Consider the following 25,795-nt stretch of genomic DNA (forward strand, 5'->3'; position numbering starts at 1 on the left):
GAGTGGCTTCTTTGCAGAGCATGGGAAGGTGGCGGGTCCGTGGCTTGTCATCACGTGGTCAGAAGAACATCTTCTGGGTCACATGTGGCTTAGTGACATTGTAATCTAGGTGACATGGCTGCCCCCAAATGGAAATGACAGTGTTCAAGTTTATGTTCCTGACTGGCATCAGAGATGATGAAATTTTTACTAATCAATGACTAAGTAGATTAGATGACAGGACTCTCATGTATCTATGATTTTATAGGAATAAAAGAAAAATTATAGAGATATTGGTAACTTATTTTAGAGTAATTAACTACCTGGCACATTGTCTTGCTTAATTGAGAGGCATGTACCTTTGCACACTACTCCACCAAGATACAATGGTGACACATAGAGTTAGGTACCATGCTTCAATAATATATGTCAAATATGATTGAATATTTTAATGGTTAAAATTGAATTGAATTTATATGTGTTAATAGAGATTGATACGGAAAACTTAATATTGAGTGACAAAGTGAGTTCAGCAATGATATATCACTATTCATGGGGGCACATGCCTGTAGCTCCAGCTCTTAGGTATGGAGGCTGGTGGATCTCAAGGTTGAGATTAGTCTGGCACGCTTAGCCAGACCCTGCCTAAAAGCAAAAACAGGATAAAGAATAACAACAATGATAATGATGACAACAGATAAACAGAAACAAAAATCTTAATATTCTGCACTAGGATCCATAAATATGTGAGAACATAAGGTGTTTTGCTTTAGTGCCAGGCATGGGAACGTCCCTTTGAATTTTTGGTTAGAGGGACCCAAGAAACTTCTAAAACAATATAGGCTATTGCCATCACGTCCTAGAACTCGAAGGTAAGATACTAGTGCTGAAAACACCACATACTTCGAACTCAGAACTTGAAATAATAAATATGGAACTGGCTGGAAGCTTCCTCTCTGAGGACTAGCTCTCAGAGTATCAGAAGATACTATGCAAGCTGCCAAAGAAGAAAAGCAATCAGTAGTCCTATCCAGCTATAAAGCCTATGAGCCATGGCAATGGTGGGATCAACAAACAATCCCCAGGTAAGGTAGTGCTACTTTTATATTTGGGGTAAGCAACACCTGTCAAATCAGACTAACATGGGCTCAATAGGAGGGAATCCATGCCTGGTACTGTAAACCTAGACAAATACCCATGGCTCAGAGGCTATAGACCATAGAGGAGAACTACTACCACTGTTTTCTAAACCAATACAATTTCTATTTTACATACCCTTATACTCACTGATAAGTGTATCTCTCAGTCTTCATCATCTTTTCTAGCAGATCGAGGCTACTAGAGAGATCCACAGCTGGAAAAAAATGCAGAGAATAAGTGACCATGGGGTAATCAGTCCCAGCTGACACATCTACAATGGAACTCAAGGAATAGCATGGGAGATGGGGCAGAAGACTGTAAAAGCCAGTGTACTAGACACCTGGTGCTAGCTAGTGTCTTGTAGTCAGGGAAGGGATGCTACACCTGTGAAGTCTCAAGAATATTGCTGCCTAAACAAGATCTACATAATGGCAACATGTCATATGTCAATGCTGAGAGACAGAAAAAACTTTTTCCAGGGAAGAACTCTATGATTGGTTATCTAAGATGAATTGGTCAGGTTATCCAAGATGAATTGCAGGAGGGGGCAGGCCTTATATTTCCCTTTTCTCCGCCCCCAAGTCCCTTTAGTCAGCATATCGTTTTCTGATTGGTCCACGCCACGCAGTCTGTCAGGAGTCACTGGGCTCTCAAGCAGGGTACGGAGGTGTGGGCTCCTTTTGGCGGGCTATTTGCACACCAAGAAGTGAAATGACTACTCGCTGAATCCCAGGGCTCTGGGTCCGCACCATCTTTGGAGGCCTCCTGCTAAAACTACATATTCTTTAAACAAAAAATACACCAAGAGGATATTACAATTCTAAATACACATATGCACCAAATGCAGGGGCACCAAAGTTCATAAAAGAAACTATTAGATATAAGATCACACATTGACTCTTACACGATGATGGGCAACTTCAATACCCTAGTCTCACCAATAGACAGGTCATCCAAATAAAAACTAATTAGGGAAAACCTATTAATTAAAGCATATCATAAACTAAATGAACCTAACAGACATGTAGAAAACATTCCACTCAAATACCACAGAATACACTTTCTTTTTAGAAGCCATGATACTTTCTCCAAAATTGGTCACATATCAGGACACAAAATAAGTACCCACAAGTTTAGGAGAATTGAAATAGCATCCTGTATCCTATCTTACCATAAAAATAAAGTTAGATATCAACAAAAATAGAAATCATAAAAAGTACACAAACTCATGGAAACTATATTAATAATTTAATCATGCACCTGAAGGCCTTGGAAATCCAAGAACAAAAAACTAAAAGGATGAGAAAGGGAGAGATTACTGTGTCTCTTAATTCTCACTGGAGAAGTTTCCTTATGCAGCAGATAGTGATTAACACAGAAACCTACATCCGGGCAATGTGCAGAGAATGAGATTGCAGGGTACCCCTAAAGAGGACACCTGTATCAAACTTCTACCTCCCAAGTGTCAGGAAAATTGCTGAAGAAAGGATGGAAAAGTTGAAGAGCGTTAAATGAACACAAGGAATCAGAATTTTCCAGATAGCATGGAAGTTACTTATATGAACTTAACAGCAATGGTGACAGCATGCATAAGTACCATGTAAGCTCAAGCCAGACAAAAAAGACATGAGTAATAAACCCTCAAAAAACATGTGTCATTACACCCTCTGCCTGACAAAATGCCTCCCAGTTATAATACATCCAGTTATAACATATTTACATATGGCTAAATTTCTGAAGTTAAATGGAATGAGATGAAGACTTCATGTAAAAAGGAATCTTGGTGATGTCTACGTCTAACAAGGGCAGCCACTCACCTTAATCTTTGAAATTGGTGAAATAAACTGATATGAAAACTAAAAAAGCCCAAACCATAAGATATCTTGGAATAAGTCTAACCAAAGAAGTGAAGGGTTTATATAATAAGAGTGTTAAGACATTGATGAAAGAAATTGAAGCTACTAGAAGATGGAAAGACCTTCTATGCTCATGGATTGGTAGGACTAATGTTGTGAATATGAGACCAGGTGTAGTGGCATGTGACTTTAATCACAACACTCATGAGGCAGAGGCAGGCAGATTTCTGTGAGATTGAGGTCAGCTTGGTCTATGTAGGGAGTTCCAGGCCAGCTGGGGCTACAGAGAAGCTCTCACTCAAGAAACTGCAAAAATTGCCTTCCTGCCAAAATCAATCTGTAGATTCAGTGCAATACCCATTAAAATTTCCACACAATTCTTCACAGAAATTGAAAATTTTCATAATCTCAAATTTCATACGGAAACACAAAAACCCAACATAGCCAAAACTATCTTCAATAATAAAAGAAATGCTGTAGGCATCATCATCAGATTTCAAATTATACTACAGAGTTACAGTAATAAAATAGCATGGTACTGGCATAAAAGTAGACACATTGCTCAATGGAAATTCTAAATATCTAAGCAGAGAGGGCCTGAGCCCTGGAGCTGAGCAACTGGGACTGGTCCCAAAGCAGGGGAATAGCAATCTCCTTGGCCCTGGCAGGGTCTGGCTAACTCTCCCAGTTAGTCAGGTGCTCTCTGGCAGATTCAACAGGAAAGGGAGCAAGACCCAAGAAAGGCCTATGGGAACAGGATGGGATGGTTTTTACTAGGTAGCAGAGAAGGCATGTATTCTGGTGCAGGGGGGTGGGTGTGGTGCTAAGATTTGGGTAACTCAGCACAACTAGTAGTGCCCCTGCAACCTCAGCCCAAAAGGGTCCAAAAATTGTATTTTATGAGTGCACTGGTAAAATTGTGAATATAGTTCCAATTGGATTTAAAGGGAATGAATTTTTTTTCTTCTTATTAAAGAAATTAAACAAATGAAGGAATTTCTAGATTTATTGTGGTCTTTCACACTCTTCTTATGGTGTCTTAATGCATCAGTCTAAAGTACTTATGCTTACACAATAAAATTTGATATATCCATCAGGACAGAATGTATTAATAAAATGTAGGTAATAGTCCCAACTAAATAGTATTCAACCCAAATAATTGAATCCTGTTATTATGGAAACAAAGGTAGAGTGTGAAGACATAGATAAGGGAAATAAATCAGACCCAGAAAGAAAATACTGCATGCTTTCACTCATGCATAGGAAAAAAACCCTTTGATTTCAAAAGAGTGGAGAGTAAAATAGGGGTGATGGAGGAAAGGTAGGATGAGAAAGAGGAAGGACAGAGTGAAGTCAGATGAGGGGAATCAGAGTATGCTTACACAGGAGCAAAGAGTTTTAAGCACAAAAGTAGGGATGAGAGTTCATAACAGTGTGTAATATATTTTATAAAGAATAAGAAGAGGACTTTCAAGAGTCTCAGCACAAAGAGAAGACAAAATTTAATGGGATGGAAAACCTATTAACTTGATTTGATTGCATTATTGTCTAGATGTTACCAGACTGTACACAATTAATAAATACAATGATCATATCAATTAAATTTGATGCACAAAATAATTGACCATCCTAAATTTAAATATTTACAGAGGAGAAAAAGGTCTATGAAATATCACTGGACATTCTTTTTAAATGTACAAATCAGTCACTGGGTTTATTTGTCACCAGCTTTCATTGTTTGACTCCAGAGCTTCTTCATAACCTTTTTGACTTCCTCATTTCTGAGGGTGTAGATTAAAGGGTTCAACATAGGTGTTACTAGGGTGCAAAACACAGTCACAGCTTTGTCAGGGGGGAAGGAGGTCATGGGTCTTAGGTACAAGTATGAACAAGGTACAAAGAATAAGACAACAACAGTGACATGAGATGCGCAAGTAGACAGGGCTTTGCGGCGTCCTTCAGAACTATGGTTCCTCAGAGAATGCAGGATGACCAAGTAGGAAGAAACCAGCATAGAGAAAGTGAGCAAACACAGTGATCCACTGTTGGCAGCAATCAGGGGCCCCAGAGTGTGAGTGTCAGTGCAGGCCAGCTCCAGGAGTGGTATGAGATCACACATAAAGTGGTCAATGATATTGGGGCCACAGAATGGTAACTGGGCTATAAATAAAGTCTGTATCCCTCCATGAATGAATCCCAAGATCACAGCTGCCCCCACCATGAAAACACATACAGGTCGGCTCATGATGGTCATGTAGTGCAAGGGCTTGCAGATGGCCACATAGCGGTCATAGGCCATGGCAATCAACACAATGATTTCATCAGCAGCAAAGAAGTGTTCAGTAAAAAGCTGAGTCATGCAGCTGTTGAAGGATATAGTTTTCTTCTCAGAGATTAAGTCAAAGATCATTTTGGGTGCTATGGAGGAAGAGTAGAAAGCATCTATGATGGACAAGTAGGAGAGAAAAAAGTACATGGGGGAACCCAGGGCCGGGCTGATGAAGATGGTGATGGAGATGAGCATGTTGCCTGTCAGCGTGACCAAATAGATTATTAAACATAAAATGAACAAGAGTTTCTGCATTTCTGGGTCTTGGGTCAAACCCAGAAGAATGAATTGTGTGACATTGTTCATTCTGTCCACCGATCTAGTGCAGGTTGTGGATCTTTAAAAAAAAAAAAGAATCACAGCATTTCTCACTTATATTTTAAATTCTGTACTTAAATATCTAATCTCATTATCTATGGTTCTTGAAATCGATGTAGCTACACTATTTCTCCTCTCTTCAGAAAGTATCACGGTATATGCAGTTGTGAAAGGAGAAATAGGTTAGATTACTCTTAATATATTTTGATGGAACAGTGATAACACCTTATGAATACAAAAAACTAAATGTTTCAATCACTGACATAGTTTATTTCCAAACTTTCTTCTAAACAATCAAACATATTTTTCTTTCCCTGTTGTGTTTTTTACAGGGCAAATATCAATGTCAATAAGTTTAAAATTGTATTTATCTATTTACATGGATTTTTTTTTGTAAAAACACTATGCTGTGAAAATCAATTGTGTATTACATACTAAAGTGAAGACTTGTTAAACCTGAAGCATCTGTGCTCTGTGAGCTACAATTCCTTTGTCATAGGAACACTCTTGAGCCTAGAGAGAGCCATAGAGCTGTGGATGGAGTTTGTTTTCTTTTGAGCGCAGAGGAACCATCTATATTACTGTTCAGTGAACATCATTCATTTTTCAGCCCCAGGTTTTATGCTTAGTTCCCTTTATGTTCCTTTTACTAGTATCTTTGAACATGTACATATAAGTGGTATAAAGCTTGCCTAAAATTTCATAGTAGTTTGTACAGAAAATTTCCTCGGTTAGGTGTGTCGGTAAACATCTTTAATCCCAGCATTCTGGAGGCAGAGGTAGGCAGATTTTTTTTTCTTTTTGAGACAGGGTCTCCCTGTATCCCCAGCTGACCTGGAACTCACTACATAGACCAGGCTGGCCTCAAACTCACAGAGATCCAGAGTGAGGCAGATTTTAAGTTTGAGGCCAGCCTGGTCTACATAGTGAGTTCCAAGCCAATACAGATACACAGTGAGACTCTGTCTCAAAATTTATTTTTCCTTGTTGTTCAACTTCTATCATAATTCAGTATTGTCATGATCAGGTAAAATTATTCTCTGTACTGATATTTACAAATGGAAGTACATAAGATATGAGGTTAGTGTGAATTTCCTAGAGTCATAAATGAGTGGAGCGGTACAGATCATATTTTCCACTTTTGTGTTAAGTTCAGTTAACATAAGATGAATATTTAGTTTTCATTTCCAAATGTCAGAAACATTGAGGCTACGCAATGTTCTTTTAAAGGAAATATTTATGTATTTTCAAGAATGAGTCACTGTTGTTACAAAGGAAGAGGAGGTATTTTATTCTTTCTCTGGCATTTCTGCCTCTTTCCCCAAAATTTTGACTCTTACCTGTCAAAAACATGCCACATTATTTTTTTTTAAGTAGAAGTCAAAAAGTTTTGAGGGAGATGTGTAAATGTGAAGGTATCTGGCAGGAGTTAAAAGGGGACACTAGAGGGTGGACACATTGTGAATAAATTGTATTCATGTGTGATATTACCAAAGAATAAATATTTTTTTTAAAACGTCTGGTCATGTAGGTCAGCATCATGACCACTCAATCCCAATAAAAGAAAAAGCACATTTGGTTTTCAGGATGGCGTAGTCCCCGAGTGTTTCACTGTATATGATGACTTTGTGAGTAATCATTCTCAGTGAAGTTAATGCAATAATTCTAATTTCAAAGTGGCAGTGGAGGAAATCACAAAAAGTGGAAAAACTCCAAGTCATTTCAAACAGAACTGTCTAGAATGAGTGTATTTACTGAGACAAAAAAAGTACATTTTAGAAATGAGTCTAATCATTCTCAGCAACATCTAATTTGTCAAAATTAGAGAATATTTTCTATTGAGATTTTCATGTTATTGTATCAAAATTCATCCTTGTAGCAAAATGTTAACATTCAAGTCAAATATATAAGTACAAAATCTCCTATGTTAAAAATAGTCTAATTGCTTAAAATTTTGACAGAGGAGACGTAGTTTTCACTGACCTGTGCCTAGTTGATTGTGGGCTCCTCTGATTTTAGAATGAGTGCAGCCATGACCATTGTTTCTTCCCCTTGGGCATATGCAGCATGGCTTTCACCCGACCCTATAAACTGATACTGAAGTAATTATCTCTCTAGGCAATTTTTCAGTTTTGACATTATCGTCTATTTGTTTCCCATTACCAGTGAGGATTTACTACCCAAACGAGATATTTCAGCTTTGAAAATTTGATAGTTCTAGGGCTTAATTCCTCCTTATTGTCTTCATCTTATTTATATTCAATAAAATTAAAATAAGAATAAAGCCAAATTATCCACATCAGAAAACATTAGATTCCCAGATACTTACGGCTGGGTGAAGGAGAGTTGATCTTTAAGGGAGTGACTCTAGGTAGGCTGACTAGACTCCAGTGGATGAACTTGCACTGAGGGACGTCTGGGTATATAATCTTGACTCCAAGGCCTTAATATATATATGACGAATGCATGGAATCTGGTGGGAAGAGTGGTGCAGGTGGGGGAAGGGGAACTATTCGGGGTATGGATGAGGGAAGGGGTATGAAGACGATTAAGATGTTTTATATGAAATTCAAAAAAAATTCAATAAAAATATACAGTGAAATAAAAGAATGAAGAAGTGAATAAAATTAGTTGAATATTTCTTTTCCTATCATTGGGCATGGATTTTGCTTCCTCAGAGTCCTTGAACAGTGTGGACAGAGAATTCCTTTGATTCCTAACTAGGCTCCCCTTTAACATTATGCCCTGGGTGCCCCACCAACAACAGTAGGATTTCTTAAACCTTCATCTCTTTGCTACTACGTGCTCTCATCCTGTCATTGGCTCACTGACCCTCTTTTGTGATTCTTTCATCCTTGATTCTAAAGAAAAGTTTAAATAGACTTTCTCAGCTTGAAGGATCTAGTAATGTTTTTGCCTTGCAAATACCCAGAGGATTGGTAATGTTCTCTGTTGAAATCTTTGCCAAAGCAGTAGTCAAGGTCTTTTGCTTACTCTCTCTTGGTTCTGCAAACATCATTACCAGTGGCTAGTTTTAGAAATGCAGTTAGAGCGGCATTAAGGATGTGTCTTGGGTGCAGTTTAGGTTGAGATGTGAGTTATGTAATGGTTAAAGCTTCTTTGATGTGCTTGTTTGTTAATTGTCACACTGTTGAGCATGGATCAGAATAAGAAATGGTTTTAGGTGTAGCTTAGTGTTCAGATGGATTTTCATATGACAGCTTTCATGATCTAGTGTAGATGGCTGCTCCACGAATGGAAATAACAGTATTCAAAATTATGTGCCTGATTAGCATTGGGAATTGTGATATTTTTGTTATCGACTGTCTAGGCAATATCACAGATTAGTGTACCAATTATATTTCAGGAATCCCAAATACCCAACATTGGATAAAAATAAAGTTACAGAGATCTTTATTTCTGTCAGAGTAATTAAGCACCTGATACACTGTCTCACTTAATTGAGGAACGCATATCTTCTCTCTCTACCAAGAGATGATGCTGATAAAATATTTAGGTACCATGCTTCAACAATACATGGCAGGTATTATGGGCTATTATTAGTGGTTAGAATTAAATTGAATTTATATTTGCCAGTAGAAATTGGTGCAGAAAAATTAATATTGAGTGAAAAAGTAGGTTGAACAGTGATATATCACTGGTCATGGGGACATATGCCTATAATCCTAGTACTCAGGAGTGGAGGTAGGTGGATATCAAGTTTGAGATCATCCTGGGATAAATACCCAAGGCCAAAAGCAAAAATAGGATTAAGAATAAACAAAAATAAAAAGATACAAAAATCCTAAAAATTGCGAGATAGAATTTACAAATAAGAGAGAACATCAGCTGCTTTGCTTTAGTGTCAAGAAACCTCTCTTTGCATTGTTGGTCAGGGCAGCTCAAGAGACTTCCAAAACAACACAGGCTATTGCCATAACCCCACTGCCTCAGAACGTGAAGATAAGACCCTATTGCTATAAATGCCATGTTCTTTGGACACAGGACTTTCAGGAACTAAGCTGGAAGTGACCTGGAAGTCTCCTTTCTCAGGACTAGCTCATAATATCAGAAGGTGTTGCACAAGGTACTAACCAATATCATCAATTAATAGCCCTACCCAGCTATAAAGCCCGTGAATCACAGCAATGCTAGGCCTGGCATGATATCCCTAATGGCATGATAGTGGCACTTTTATCTTGGGGGTAGCTAACACCTGTGTAATTGAACTTAAGACCCATGGCAATAGGAAGGAATCCATGCCTGGTACTGTAAACTTAGCCAAATTCCTGTGACTGGAGATGTCAGAGACCCTAGTGAAGAACCTAGTGCCATCCTTCTAAATCAGAACAATTTCTAACGGTATTTTAGTGTAGTATGATTAGTGTAGCTCTCACCCCTAATCAAAGAGGCTCTTTTTCAAGAGTTGGAGGTCACTATATACATCCATAACTATTCAAAATGCAGAGAATAAGTGACCATGGGCTGTCTGGCCCCAACTGGTACATCTGTAATGCAACCACCATATCTAAGGCTCAGGGAACATCATAAAAGGGTGCAGAAGATTTTAAGAACCAGAGGACTAGGGAGTCAGCTGCTAGGTAGTGTCTTCTAGGTCAGGGAAGCTGCCCCATGAAATTTCAACAATAGAGTTGCCTACACAAGATCTGCATAATAAAACCAGCCCATACTCAAACATTGATGTGGGAGATTTCACATGCCCTACCTCAAAACGAAGAGCTATAGACAATCAATGGCTGCTGAGAGAGGAAGAATCTTTTTCCTCTGAGCTCTCTGATAGGGTGTCTAATCCCAAGTGGTGAATCCTAAACACATACACATATAATAAGTACTAAATGGGTGCAATAGATGTTATATGTATATGTATACATGTATGTGTCTATATCTAAATAATAATCATAGACCAGGTCATGAATTTGGAAGGAATTGGAGGGGGAGAGATAGAAATGTTGTAAATACAGTAGTCATGTACAAAAGTTTCAAAAAGTAAAAAATTAAAATAAAATATATAAAAGGAGAACATGAAGTTGTGGAGGAGATTTGATGGGGATGGTTCTGTGGGGAGTTGCAGAGGAGTAGAGTATATATGGTCAATGATACATTGTGTACATGTACAAAAACTTCAAAGAATAAATAAAAAATAAAATAAAAATAATTTGTCAGTTGGCACACAGAGTGATGTTATGGCACTTTGACATATACTTTGATCTCATTTGTCCCCACCACCATTTTATCTCCATCCCCCTTTTTCCCCAATGGTCTTCTGTCTCCTCCACCCCATTGTCTTCTTCTGATTCCATGTCATATGTATTCCACTGAGAGCTTTTGAACTGAAATCTAAAAATTTTAACCATACTTAGATTTGCATTTATTCACTGCACACGATACTAGGTTTCATAAGGACATTTAATGCAAGTATACAGTGCTCTTTGAACATGTTCCCCACCTATAATCTCCTGTTCTCATCTGACTCATCCCTCTCCCTCCCATTAGTTACCTTGGTTTTCCTAGACAGTTCACTGGTACTCATAAATATATACACACATGAGTCTATATATGTACATAAAATGTAGAATCCACAAATAAACCATGAAAATTCATCTTTGAAAGATAGACTTAATTTACTTAATATGATTCCAGTTTTATTTGTAACCTACAACTGACATTTTTTCTTAAATTAAAAAAAATTCTTACTTCTTTATAGCTGAGCTCCAAAGTGCAAATTTACCACATTTTCCATTCATCAGTTGAGGGACATTTAGGTTGTTTCCATTTCCTACCTATTGTGAAAAGAGAGAAAATGATTATATTATTTATATATTTTGTGTTTCTGTGTGTGTATTCATTTTATGGTGTGCATGTGGAGGTCAGAGGATAACCTGCGGAAGTTGATTCTCTACTTCCACCATGTGGCTCAAGGGAATTAAACTCAGGTCATAAGGTTTGGTCACAGGTACCTTTACCCCCTGAATCATTTTGCTTGCCCAACTTCTTTCTTAATGGCTCCAAATATTGCTTTTTGTATATAAACTTTATTTTGCTTTTTTGACAATTTTTACAATGTATAAATGTATTGTGATCATATTAACTTCCCAATATCTTTTCTTCTTCCCCTCCCACTCCTGCTGACCCCCTTCTCCCCAGTCAGTCACCTCCTTTCATTTTTTCATTTTTTTCTGTGTGTGTGCAGGTTATCTGCAGGTAACCACAGCTGCTGTGTGTTCATGATCACAATGACTATGTCAGTTTCAGAAGACAGGATTTCATCTGTCTCTCCTCTGCATGCTCTGGCTCTTACAATCCTATTTTCTCTCTATGATGTTCCCTAAGTCTTAGAAGAGTGATATAGTTTTGCTGTACAGGGCTGAGCACTTAATAGTCATTTATTCTCAAGCACTTTGACTAGTTATGGATCTCTGCTTTAATCATTGCTTGGTACAAACAAAAGCTTCTATGAGTCATACTGAGGCAGAATTAGTCTATGAGCATAAAAATTAATATTTAGATGGCAGTTTGACTACAGAGCCATTTAGCAAAGTATAAGTAGTAAGAGTCACATCTATGGCCTGTGACTTCCCCAGTCATAGGTGGTAAACCAGGCTTACAGTACCAGGTATGCATTCCTTCCTGTGGAATTTCACTCAGATGCAATTAGAAAGCAACTGGTTACTCAAAGCAGTCTTGCCACTTTTGTAGCAGCTAGCACAACTTGCCTGGCAGGTTGGAATTCTAGCTCAAAGGGTCCACAGCTGAATAAGACTGTTGATGACTTTCTTCTTCCTGCAGCCTAGAATCTTCCAGAACGATGAATGTTAGCCAGCAGGGAAGAAGCTTCCAGTTCATTTCCAGCTTGATTTTGCTGTGTCCTGTATCCAAACTGTGTGGTGTCTTCAGCAACAGATTTTGAAGACTTCTTGTCTAGTTCTTTGGTTACCCAAGAGCAATAGCAGTGGCTTAATCTTTTGGGAACATCAGAGGGTCCTTCATCACCATTACAGAGGGAGTTATCCTGCACATGGCACTGGATTTTCATTCAGTAATCTGTGGTTTCTGGGAATAGCATTATCCACATGATCAAGTTATTTTTTAATTATACTTTTTAGTTAGTTAATAAAGGAGTAATTTTCCATATGGTTTTAAAAATTGTGTTGAGCTTTTTTACATTGCATACAACAGTTCATAATCAAGTTTAGAACCCCTCATCCATGTCCCATCAGACCCCCATTGGACCTCACGTATTCTGCTATACATGTTAAGTCTTGTTCAGTCAAGCATTTGTACCCAATGTCCTTCAGTGCAAATTCACCCATTGGAAAGTTAGCCCATCTGAAGATGGTAAGTAAGGCATACTCCATTGTAGGAGGTGAAGTTCCAGACCTAAGTACAGGCTGCACTAGGGAGCACAGCTTCTGCCTTGAAATCACAGCCCTTGCTTCCACAAAAGAGCCAACCTATAATCTGCCCCAGACCTAGAGACTGATGACGCGAGCAGCCTGGATGAGGGAATCTATCAGGGAGCGACACACCAGCTTATGGGCCACTGGGGGCAGGGGGAGAGATATATAAGGCATGCCCTTCCCAGCAATAAACGAGTCTGCAGCATCTCGCCTAGTGCCTACTTCCACCCAACTCCCGGTGTCTGTGTGTTGACTCCACACTGTTCACCCCCACCTTGGCCAGAACCCTCGCTCCCTGCAGTCCCTCGCGGGGTGGACCTGCAAGGAAACCTGCAACAGCTGGCACCTGAACAGGGTTCTCAGCCCCCCGACATTGGCGACGCCCCCAACTTTGGTTTGTTCGGTGAGTAGGCCCCAGGTTTTGTCTGTCCCTTCAGCTGCTCCAGGGTGAGTGAGTTGTCTGGAGCCATGCTTGACATCAGCATAGGAAAAAAGAGTGCCACTTTAAGAGCTTCTGAGCTCTCTGCTTCAGTGGTTTGAGCTGACAGGCTGTGCCTCCATGATAAATTAGGTCTTCTAGAAAGTTAGTTTCGTTTTGGTCTTTGGGCACTGGAGTTGGTGAGGTAATGCAGCAATGTGCTGCATCCGTAGTTACTTTCTGTTAGTAAAATATCCTTGGTGATTCCTTGGTTACCCCAAATCTGATTCCTATATAAGATTTGTGTTCCTCACAACAATAAGCCATTCTGTGATTGCTCACCTTACTGCTAAGAATTAAACTTTTTATAATAAAATCAAGACCTTTGTCTTGACTCTCTTTTGTTAAAGACCCAAGCCTGGTGGGCTTGGGGGGCGTTCGACAATTGGTGCTCAACATGGGGCATGAAGACCCCCAGCACCAGGCTTCCAAGACAGATTTTTTGAGGAGAAAATTGTTTTTTGAGTAAGTATGATTTTGTTAGGTAAGTATGTCCTTTTCCCTTCTTTCCTTCAGTATATTTTTTTAATTTATAGTTTTTTTTTTTTTTTTTTTATCCAAAGCTTCCTCCTCCTTACTCGGTTCCAGGGTCTCAGAGTTTGGTGAGAAGGAAGGCGTAAATGGCCATCTTTAAATTCTTTCACAGAAAATCAGACCTAGATGTGTTTCTGTTTACCTTCTTGATGTAGAATAGAATGTAAATGTGAGAAGCTGACTCTGGACAGAAACTGGTCCTTTCTGTTCAGACTCATGCCAGTTCTCACAAACCTTCTGTTCTCAAGAATTTTCCAGGTTCAGACTAACCCTTTGACCCTGTGAAAGGATCTGAGAGCAGCCTGCATGTTTTAGTGCTTTGGCATGCAGGATTTTCTCTGACTAAAAAGGCTTCCACCTCAGCGGTCAGTCTCCTTGGGTCCCTTAAAGGGTGACCCAGATCCAGATCAATCATGCTGGGCCCTGTGGAAGCAGGCTTAAAATTCAAATTCCAATGCAGATTGATCTGAGTTGGGAACAGTGTGAGGGGCTTGTTCCGGATGCTGACCAGGGCTGTCCACAGTGATACTTTGGGATGTATAATTGGCATGCCCCCGCATTGTTGACACTGTGCTTTTGCAGATCTGCATTGGGTGCCATTCCCGACATGTTGTGCTTTTTAAATTTTCTAATTTGACTTGTTGGTACCATTAAAAATTCTAATTTCCCTCGTTTTGAGCCTGGTAGGGCTCTGTTTGGAAAATGGCACTTATGAAACTTTCCTTTGTCTTCTTGTGCTTTGCTCCTTCCCGATGGCACAGGTTGGTGGCTCAGGTATGGATGGTGGCATCCTGAGCACTCTGAACGAGTGGCTTGTGGCAAAAGTTACTTGTGGTGAGTTTTTTAGAGTACTTTAAACTTCTATCTTGGATCCATTAATTTTAAAAGACATCAATTAGCTTGTGCGCACTTTTTAATTAAAAAATTAGGCATCAGTTACAAATTTTCTTTGACTTGCTTGTTCCATTTCAAGTGTCAAGTTTGTTTGTGTATCCATGGTTACCTGTTTTCACCTTGTTGTTCCATGGATTTGTTTTATGTTACCTTGACAACCTATTGTGTGTATTTATGTTGCCCTTGACTATACTTGTTTCTAGATTCCACCTGGCACTGCTGCTCAATATTATTGTAGTTCTGGTTGCCCGCATTTCCCCTGAGCCTTTCTTGGCACATAGCTGCTTGAAGCTGCAGCCCAGTGTGATGCAGTTGTGTGCCACCAGAGAGGTTTGGGGTGGGGTGCCAGGTAGGTCTATGATGGAGCCTGTGCCAGGCTTTCTAACAGTAGGTTGGTAGATTTCATTTTACATAAGTTTTCTTAACATTTCCTTTTAAAATGTTTTACTATCCTACTGAATAGTAACAAAACTTTGTGTTCCTATTTGCACTTTTATACAACTTTCTGTTTTTGCTATGTTTCTAAATCTTGAGAGTTCATGTTAAGATTCTTTTCTGTTCTTGTTTGACAAGTTGATACATTCTATAATTTTGACAGAAATCTGAATATCTAGGTGAGGCTGTCTGGGGTTTTTTGGTGGGTAGTCTTTAGGATCAGGGCTTAGTTGCTTGAGGCTGTGGCCCAGTGTGATGTGGCTGTGCCCTGTCTTGAGGCTATTGTGCCATGGACTCAGCAGTCTTCTGGAACAGGGGAGAGTCCTATCTCTCTCTTGTTTGTTGATTGTTACCTTGGACATCTGCTTGGTATACCTCTTTTGCTTACAGGCCAGTCTGTCTTCAGACCTTGGAGTGTACACTTCAATGAGGAGACACCTCCACCTTTGCTGTAATTAACTTTTGCCTTTTCTTAACTTTTCCTTTTAGGGTATTTTTCTTTTAGGTTGATATTCTTCTTTTATACCAAGAATATGGGACAAGGTAGTAGTCATCTGTTTTTTATACATATGCTTAAAAATATGCTTTAGGTAAGAGGTGCCAATGTGGGGTTACAAACATTAAGTAATTTTATAAATCTTGCAGGAGAGGTCTGTCCTTGGTTTCCTAAAAAGGGTACCTTAACTATAAAAACACGACAAAAATTAAAAATAGAGTTACAAAATTATTATGATAAGAAAAACCAATACAGGGATAAATACTTTTACCCTCTGGATCTTGATTCAAGATTCCTTAGAAAAGTGCTTGATGAGTGTGGGCTCACTTATGTTGGCCAACCTTCTGCTCCCCCGGACTGTAAACTAGATGATATTTTGTTTAATGATTTACAAGACAATTATGCTGAGGACATTAGTTTTCCTTCAACAGCCCAGTCCATGGATGAGCAGGAAATACCTTTCCAAGGCTCCTCTACTCCTTCTGTTCTTATTCTTACAGGACTAGATCCCCCAGAGATAGGAGATAGACCTGCAACTGCCATGGTAAACAATTCCTCTGCTCCTTCTTGTCCTAAGTCTTTTCTGTCACCATTACGAAGGGTTGTGCAGCAAGTGGCTGCAGAGGGAGATGATATATCACTTCCAGTTATAAAAAAAGATGATGGACAGGGAAACAGAGTTAGAATGCATATTCCTTTTCCATTTAAACGATTAAGAGAGTTAAAATATGCTTATGAACAGTATGGGCCTACAGCTCCTTTTACTCAGGCTGTGTTAGATTCTATGACTACTGAAGCTTTGGCTCCTAATGATTGGAAGCAAATAGCCAGAGCCTGTCTGTCAGGAGGAGATTTTCTTTTATGGAAATCAAAATTTGGAGAATTCTGTCAGGTTGCTGCTGACTTTAATAGAGCTCAAAATATCCCTATTACTTTTAAAATGCTTGCAGGTAAAGGCCAATATAGGGAGATGGACCAACAAATAAACTTCCCTATTGCTGTCTATGCCCAAACTGGTGCTACAGTGAAAAAGGCCTGGAACAAACTGCCAATGTCTGGCCAGCAGACTAAGGGCTTGGCTAAGATTAGACAAGGTCCAGAGGAGCTCTATCAAGATTTTGTGTCTAGACTTTCACAGGCTGCAAAAAGGCTTATCAGAGACAATAATGTAAGATCATTCGTAATAAAACATTTGGCTTATAAAAATGCTAACTCTACATGTCAACCTGCACTTAGGCCACATTAAAAAAAAAAGACAACATGTCTGATTATATTAGACTTTGTTCTGATATTGGGCCTTCCTATATACAGGAAATAGCTATAGCTGCTGCTTTGTGGGGCAAATCTGTACAAGATATTGTATTTCAACAGCGAGGTAAAAAAATGCTATAATTGTGGACAAAATGGTCACTTTCGCAACAGTTGCCCTCACGGCAATTCTAACTTCAGAGAGGGAAAAGCCCCTTCAATGTGCCCTCGCTATAACAAAGGTAAATATTGGCCTAGATAAGACAACACGAGATCTGCAGGACAAATTTCTTTCAGGATATAGAAAGAGGAGCCAATCTCCACCCTAATATTTGCTACTAATTGTGTTTTTATAACAAACTTCTTCTAAATTACAGATTATTGTGTATCCCTTAAAATTTCTATAAGTTTAACATCATTGATCTCACTTCTTTTTTCCTTGGATACTCACTTTCAGTTTTTTTTTTTGTCAAGTTTTCTTTCCAATGTCCTTGGATGTTTATTCTCTGTTCACATGCTTATGTTTGAAGTTCAAAATACATCCACCGACTTGTGCAGTGTTGCTTAAAATATGTGTTTTGTCTGTTTTATGTGTCTTGTATGTCTTACTGTTTGAATCCATTTAATATTGTGCACACTTCTCAATTTAAATCCTTTAATTAGATGTACTGGTACCAGTTGCTATAATTTACAACACATTATAATTAAGTCATTTCTCTTACAATGGACTAAGCAAAGCTCTTTTCACTTTGTCTTTTAAAGTTTAAGTTTCTATAGGTGTCTGCTCTGACTTTTTACACTTTGTTTCATGCTACCTTAGTTACATAATTTGTTTCTACCTGCTTCTGGGACTACCTGTTTCTTGCATATGGGGATGGTTCTACATCTAAACTCAGCTTGTTGATGGTTGCTTCAAAAATCTGTTTACTTACAGGTCATTAATGCTTTTCCCTGCCTTTTTCAAAGCTTCAAGGACATAAGATTAGATGCCAGATTTTACAACTTTAACCATCTTGTTTTTCGTTTCCTCTGTATACCTTTATTAGTAATCTTTGTTAAGTTTTGTCTCTTATTTCCTTTTACTTGTAGGTTCAAATAAAAAAAACAATTTAAAAACCCTTAACAATTTTCAAAAATTATTGGGAGACATTAATTTGTTACGTCCATATCTAAAACTCACAACCCATGATTTATGCCCTTTATTTCAAGTTTTAGTAGGGGATCCTGATCCTACTTCTTTAAAAAAACTTACTCCAGAGGCACGTGACTCGTTAGTAAAAGTTAAATCTGCTATCACAGAACAACAGCTATGTTATATAAATTACAATGAGCCTTGGGAGACTTATGTCTTTGCTACTAAACATACTCCAATTGCTGTTTTGTGGCAGGATGGTCCATTGTTATGGGTCCATTTGCCTGTCCCCCCTGCTAAAGTCTTACTTCCCTATTTGAAGCTGTATCTACTTTGATACAGCTCATCAGATCTAAATCTATTAAATATTTTGGGAGAGAACCTGCTACAATAATAGTTCCTTTTAGTAAATCTCAAGTTGATTGGTTGTTTCAAACTTCCAATACATGGGGCATTGCCCTTACTAATTATTCAGGTTCTATTGATATTCATTATCCTAAACATAAGCTTCTACAGTTTCTTCAAACTACTGATATTATATACCCTAAGGTTACAAACTCTGTTCCTTTGCCAAATGCTTTGTTGGTTTTCACAGATGGCTCTTCCAATGGAAATGCGTCCTACGTTGCTGATGGGAAAACTGTAGTTGTTCATACTTCCCAGTCTTCAGCACAAGTTGCCAAACTTCAAGCTGTTGCTTTAGTTTTTCAAAGATTTCCCAATCAAGAATTTAATCTTTATACTGATAGTTTTTATGTATTTTATACTTTATATGTGTTAGAAACTGTTCCTGGTATAAAAACCTCTAATAGTATAGTACATGAAGTATTTTCTCAAATACAGTCTTTCATTATTGCCAGTACAAAAAAATTCTTTGTGGCTCATATAAGACCACATTTTAGCCTACCTGGACCCCTTGCTCAAGAAAATAATATGGCTGATCTTCATACAAAGATTGTAGCTTTCACTGATATGGAGCTTGCTCAACAAGCTCATGGTAAATATCATCAAATTGGTGATGGTTTGCAGCTGCAATGTGGTATCTCTAGAGAAGCTGCTCGGGATATCGTTCACCGCTGTCCTCAATGTCCCACTATGTCTCAAGTACCACATGTGGGGATTAACCCTTGTGGACTTGTCCCTAATCAATTATGGCAGATGGATGTTAGTCACATTCCTAAATGTGGATGGTCAAAATATGTTCATGTTACTATAGATACGTTTTCTGGTTTTCTCTTCGCCTCTGCTCTTACTGATGAAAGTACTAAACATGTCATCACTCACTGCATTCGTTGCTTTTCAGTGCTTAAAACTCCTAAGATTTTGAAAACTTATAATGGTTCTGAATATACTTCTTGCTCATTTCATGACTTTTGTGTACAATTTGCTATTCAGCATAAAACAAAAATTCCTTATAATCCACAAGGTCAAGGCATTATTAAATGTGCTCATGACACTCTTAAGTTACAATTAAAAAAAATTAAACATGGTCAACTATATACCCATTCACCACAAAACTTATTAAATCATGCTCTTTGTTTTAAATTTCTTAATTCTGGATGAACAAGGTCGCTCTGCGGCTGATAAATTGTGGCATCCCTCTTCTTTCACAGATTATGCCAAAGTAAAATAAAAAGGTCCTTGCACAGGACTCTGGCATGGGCCAGATCCACTCCTCATTTGGGGGAGAGGGCATGTTTCTGTTTTTCCACAGAATGCTGACAGTGCTTGTTACCTGCCTAAATGCCTCGTTCGGTTTGCGAAATCTCTGGATTCTATGCCGCCTAATCCGCCTGTGTCATCACGTTACACCGACCGATGTTGTCATCCCGCTCTTCTTCTTTGCCTGGACTTTTTCCATGGCCTGGTGCCCACCATTCTACTTCTCTGGCGTTTAGCTCTGATACATCACTACCCTACTTGATTGATTGACTGTTCCATGTGATCTTTTACACCATTGTTGATTATATTGTGTTGTGTGTATTTCACCTTCCCTTGTGTACTCCCTATTTCTCTGGCGTTTAGCTCTGATACATCACTACCCTACTTGATTGATTGACTGTTCCATGTGATCTTTTACACCATTGTTGATCATATTGTGTTGTGTGTATTTCACCTTCCCTTGTGTACTCCCTATGTAATCAGTGGATTGTTAGGTTCCCTCTCTTTCCCAACTCCACTTTTTGTTTTGTGTTTACAACTCCACTTTTTGTTTTACATTTAGTGGGGGGACTTAGGTCTGTGCAGCCTAAGCATACCTAGAGACCTACATGGATGGATGTAAATAGAGAAGGACCTAAACATGGACCTAAATTTCAGTGTAAAATGTAAAATTTCAGTGGCACAACTTTGCAACAGTACTATGCATAAGCAATATTTCCTGTTTCTTCCCCAAGGCCATGGCCAATTGATGGTAGCTTTATGGAGGCCGGTTAGTGAGCGACGGGTAAGATCTTCTCAGAGTAAAGTGGGTTCCCGGCCGCCCACTATGGCTTTTCTCTGGTAGAGGACAACCTAAGACAGGCACGGTCTTTCCATCGCAGTCTTGGTGTTTTTCTAAATTTTAAAAATATAAAAAGAAAGGGGGAAATGTCTGGAGCCATGCTTGACATGAGCATAGGAAAAAAGAAGAGTACCACTTTAAGAGCTTCTGAGCTCTCTGCTTCAGCGGTTTGAGCTGACATTCTGTTCCTCCATGATAAATCAGGTCTTCTAGGAAGTTAGTTTCGGTTTGGTTTTTGGGCACTGGAGTTGGTGAGGTAATGCAGCAACATGCTGCATCTGTAGTTGCTTTCTGTTAGTAAAATATCTTTGGTGATTCCTTGGTGATTCCTTGGTTACCCGAAATCTGATTCCTATATAAGATCTGTGTTCCTCACAACAATAAGCCATTCTGTGATTGCTTACCTGACTGCTAAGAATTAAACTTTTTATAATAAAATCAAGACCTTTGTCTTGACTCTTCTTTTGTTAAAGACCCAAGCCTGGTGGGCTTGGGGTTTGTTCAACAGTGAGTAACCCCCTCCTCTGTCCCCTCTACCCTGTTTGTCATATTTGTTGTTAAATCAGGAAGGCACACTCTGCCGTGTGGTCCCGAAGACCACATTGACACCCTTTATTCCTTGGCTTGTCCCAGTGAGTTCACATAAGGGCTGATCCACCCTGAACTCAGAGCCCAGCTTTGAGTCATCCTGTTGCCTGTCCCAGAGACACTGTGTGAGCATACTTCTGAGGGTATCACAGCTCTCAGAAGTCCCTCACTAAGCACAAGACATTTGGATCTGATACACCTCTTCATGTTGGGGCGGTTTACGTCTGAGTGGCTCACAGTCCTTGCTTGCTTCATTTGTGCCCTCTTGATAGTCACCCTTGCCTTCTACTTTTGTGGTGAGTTTCCCTTCATGGGACCTTCCCATGATGGGCAACTTACCACCACAGTGCAAAGAGCCACAAACAGCAGTGCTCAAATTGCTCCTTAGAACTCAGGGACTGAAAGTGAAACCAAAAGATATTGAAAATTTCTGGGATGAAGCCACTAATTTGGCCCCTTGGGTCTCTCCAAAAAATATGTGGGATCCTGACCTCTGGATGCAGGTCCTCTTCTTGGTCCAAAAAAGGGAAGTAGGATTGGGAGTCGTTCCCCCTGCCTCATTTGTCCTGATCCTTTTAGCCATCATTGCCAGCCTTAAGTCCTCCTCCCCTGAAGAGGTCATTTCAGCCCACAATAAGCATTGTCAGAATCAGGCCAGTGTAGACCTTCCCATTACTTCAACCCCCGCTGACCTTGATATGCGAACCAGCCCTGAGGTTGATCCAGATGAGGAAGGGGACTCTTGCCTCTACCTCAGGCCCTGCTTTCAAAGCCACAACAATCAGAGACACCACCACCCCAGTACCCCTGAAAGGAACTATGTTCCACCTGCTCTGACACACCTCCTGCTCATTATACTCCCCCATGGCCCACCCACCCCTTGCTGCCCCTTGCCAGCCATTGTTTGCCTTTCTAGTTAATGTCAGCCCAAATGCTGTGCAACAGTCATGGGTTCCCAGCACCTCACAGACCTTGCACTCATCCGCAAAGCCACCAACGAGTCAGGCCCTGATTCTCCATAATTTGAGCAAGTTCTCCGCCAATGGGCTATGCAGTTATGGACCCATTACGATTGGTATAACTTATTAAAGGTGATATTGGAGCTCTCAGTCTTCCTGAGCTGGTGTTCAGCTTACGACAATCAGGCTGAAAATCAGGCATGTCTCAATCTTCAATATGGCCTTAATATTACTCTGGATATGCTCACAGGATGTGGACAATATATTGACTCCATTTCCCAGTCCACTATTGGCCTTCATGCTTTTTACCAACAAATTAGTGACCTGGCCTTCAAGGCCCTTAAATGTTGCTCCCCCTGTGACCCACAAGCATTCTTCTGCAATTTGATTCAGCAGCCAGGGGAGTCCTTCACGGACTTCCTCACCCGTGTAACCGGGGCAGTTGAATGGAGGGTGGAGTCTGGACCCACCTGCCATATGCTTATCAAACAACTGGCTTGGGAGGGCCTAAATACCCCTACTCACAATGCTATTACACTTGTCTGCAATGATCATATTCATACATGGGTACTCACCACCAGAGACCTAGACCCCAGGACAGGGCCCATCAAGGCCCTGACTGCCTCCTTAGAGGCACTCTTATTACAAGGAAGGCCCACCCCCTCTGATTCAAAAGATGGCTGCTGGAACTGAGGGAAGACAGGACACCTCTGCAGGGACTGCTCAAACAATGGAGCTTGTCCCAACACCTGCTGCCCTAAATTCAAAAAGGGATTTCATTGGGCAAAAGATTGTAGGTCATGGCCCCAATCTGATTTGGCTCCTTTAAACTCCACCTGGGGTGCCCCTCAGCCCCACAAGTAAGAGGGGGAATGAGACAGATTTTATGGACCCTTCTGATTCTTAATCACTACCCCCTAATGACCTTATTTCTGGATGGGATTGCTGTGAAGGGCCTAGTGGACACGGGAGCCAATGTTACCATCATCACTGAGAGCGAGTCTCTTCGGTTCCCCCATTGGAAATATCGGCCTGGCCCACCCATTAAGGGACTTGGGAGCAGCCAGGACACAAAGCTGGTTGCCCGCCCAGTACACTGGAAGGACTTAGAAGGGAGTAAGGGCACATTCACTAGCATAGTGTACTGTGGGGTCAAGATGTCCTGGAGGACATGGGTGTGGTCCTTCCCATGGATGATCAGGCCTTTTATGATGTCATAGCCCATGATAAACTTGGCCTTTCTGGGAGAAATCAGAGCCCTGATCAGCACTCCCAATTCTAAAGGCCACTGCCCTCCCTGGGACATCCCCTAAGGAGTCTCCCACAGCGATTGTGCTTACCTGGCTCTCGACAGATGCAATCTGGGTGGAGCAGTGGCCTATTATAGAACTTAAATTGTCTGTTCTCAAAAATTCGGTCCAGGAACAGCTGGACTTCGGACATTTGGAACCATCCACTGGTAAATTTAATACTCCAATATTCATTTATAAAAAAGAAAAAATGGCCATTTTAGATTGCTTCAGGACTTATGCACCATTAATGACCAAATGGAAAAAATGGGCTTGACACAGGCTGGCTTGCCCCACCTTGGAGCTATTCCTCCTTCTTATTATATCATAACACTTGATATTAAAGATTACTTCTTCTCAGTCTTGCTGGCCCCCCAAGATTGTGATCACTTTGTCTTTACAGTTTGGGAACCTAACTTCCACAAGCCGCCCCTCAGATATCAATGGAAAGTCCTTCCCCAGGGAATGAAAAACAGTCCTACTATTTGTCAGCTTTTTGTCTCATGAGCCACTTCAACCATCCCTCATAGTGTACAATTTATTCACTATATGGATGACATTCTGTTGTCCCACCCTAACCCACAATTTCTCCACAAGGTAACCAGAGACTTACTCTCCTGCCTATCATCCCTTGGCTTGTCTATCACCTTAGATAAGTTACAGGAGGTGCCTCCTTATGCCTTTTTGGGGCATACCATTTTTGCTGGTGTATGCCTCATGGCCCCTGACTTTAATTCAAAGCTGGTCTATACACTAGCTGATTTTCAACACCTCTGTGGCACCATAAATTGGCTTAAACCATTATTGCCCATTCCCTCAGAGGAATTGAGGGTGCTGTATTGTCTTTCGGAGGGCCTCACCTGCCCTTCAGCAAAGATTAACTTAACTCCCGAGCCATTGCCCTATTGCAAAAGATCATTGAATTACTCTCATCAAAAACCCTCGACAGATATGAGCCCTTACAATCTCTACAGGCTTTAGTGCTATTGACTTCTTCTGGCTTCCTTGGTGCCCTTTGGCAGACTGGGCCACTTATCTGGGTCCATCTCTCATATTCGGAGATCCAGCAGGTTTCCTCCAAGTTTGATCTGGCCCTTAACTTGGCAGTCAAACTGCACACTCAAGCTTGAAAAACCTTCAATAGAGAACCTGATGCTATTGTGCTCCCCTTTCCCCTCCATAACCTACAGGCCCTCTGGGCTGATTCCATAAGTTTTCAGATCATGATGTCAGGCTTTCCTGGCACCATTGACAATCACCTGCCCCAAAAGAATTCAGGCCCTTCTCATATTGCCGCTTGAAGTTAAGCCCTACAGCACTCCTTTTCCCCCAATTCCCCAAGCGACCATTGCCTTTTTGGATGCTAATAAGAAGAACTTTGGGGTCCTGATGCATCATCCTAGAAAAGAGGACATCACCCACATTGTCCCTAATCCTGGCTCTGTCCAGTTGGGAGAATTTATATACTTACAGCTTTAGCTGAGTGCCAGGATGAACCCCTAAATCTCCTTTCTGATAGTGCCTATGCTGTTCAGGTTACTAAGGTCATCACCTTTTCTCATGTTAAAAACTCCTCCACCCCAATCCACCTCACTATGGTCAAGCTACAGGAATGCCTAGAAAATAGAAGTCACCCATGGTACATCTCACATATCTGTTCACATACCACCTTTCCCAGAATCCTAGCTTGGGGGAATGCCACCACAGATGCCCTGATCATGACAGTCCAGTCTAACCTGTTAGAACAAGCAAGAGCTTTACATTAACAATTCCACCTGCCCCCTCAGAGTATTCATAAACTCCACCCAGAAATCCCCATGTCCCAATGCAAGCACCTTGTCCGCTCATGTGCTACCTGTGCCCCGTTCATGCCTCTCGGGCCCCTTAACAGGGGAGGAGTGAATCCTCATGGTTTGATACCCAATGCAATTTGGCAAATGGATGTGACTCACTACCCCCCTTTTTGGAAATTGATATTCGTTCATGTTATAGTTGACACATGCTCCTCCCTTATTTATGCTTTAGCTCTCTCAGGGGAGAAGACTATACATGCCATTAAAGCTGTAAGGTCCACCATGTTAATCATGGGTGAACCCTGGGTGCTTAAGACTGATAATGGGCCCGCTATTCCTCTCAAGAATTCAATAAATTTGTTTCCTTCTGGGGAATCAAACATATCTTTGGTATTCCCTATAACCC

The 25,795-nt window shown here is 40.3% G+C and overlaps 1 protein-coding gene across 1 annotated transcript; it reads right to left on the reverse strand.

Annotated features, from left to right (window-relative positions):
• Positions 1-4,630: 4,630 nt before the first annotated feature.
• LOC103742538 (olfactory receptor 4C45-like) lies at positions 4,631-5,626 on the reverse strand. The gene has a single exon (XM_008843643.1). The coding sequence runs from the start codon at positions 5,608-5,610 to the stop codon at positions 4,690-4,692; it is 921 nt and encodes a 306-aa protein (XP_008841865.1). The 5' UTR covers positions 5,611-5,626; the 3' UTR covers positions 4,631-4,689.
• Positions 5,627-25,795: the final 20,169 nt, after the last annotated feature.

Source organism: Nannospalax galili, unplaced genomic scaffold (genome assembly GCF_000622305.1).
Source record: "Nannospalax galili isolate Female #2095 unplaced genomic scaffold, S.galili_v1.0 scaffold1200, whole genome shotgun sequence".
NCBI lineage: Eukaryota > Metazoa > Chordata > Mammalia > Rodentia > Spalacidae > Nannospalax > Nannospalax galili.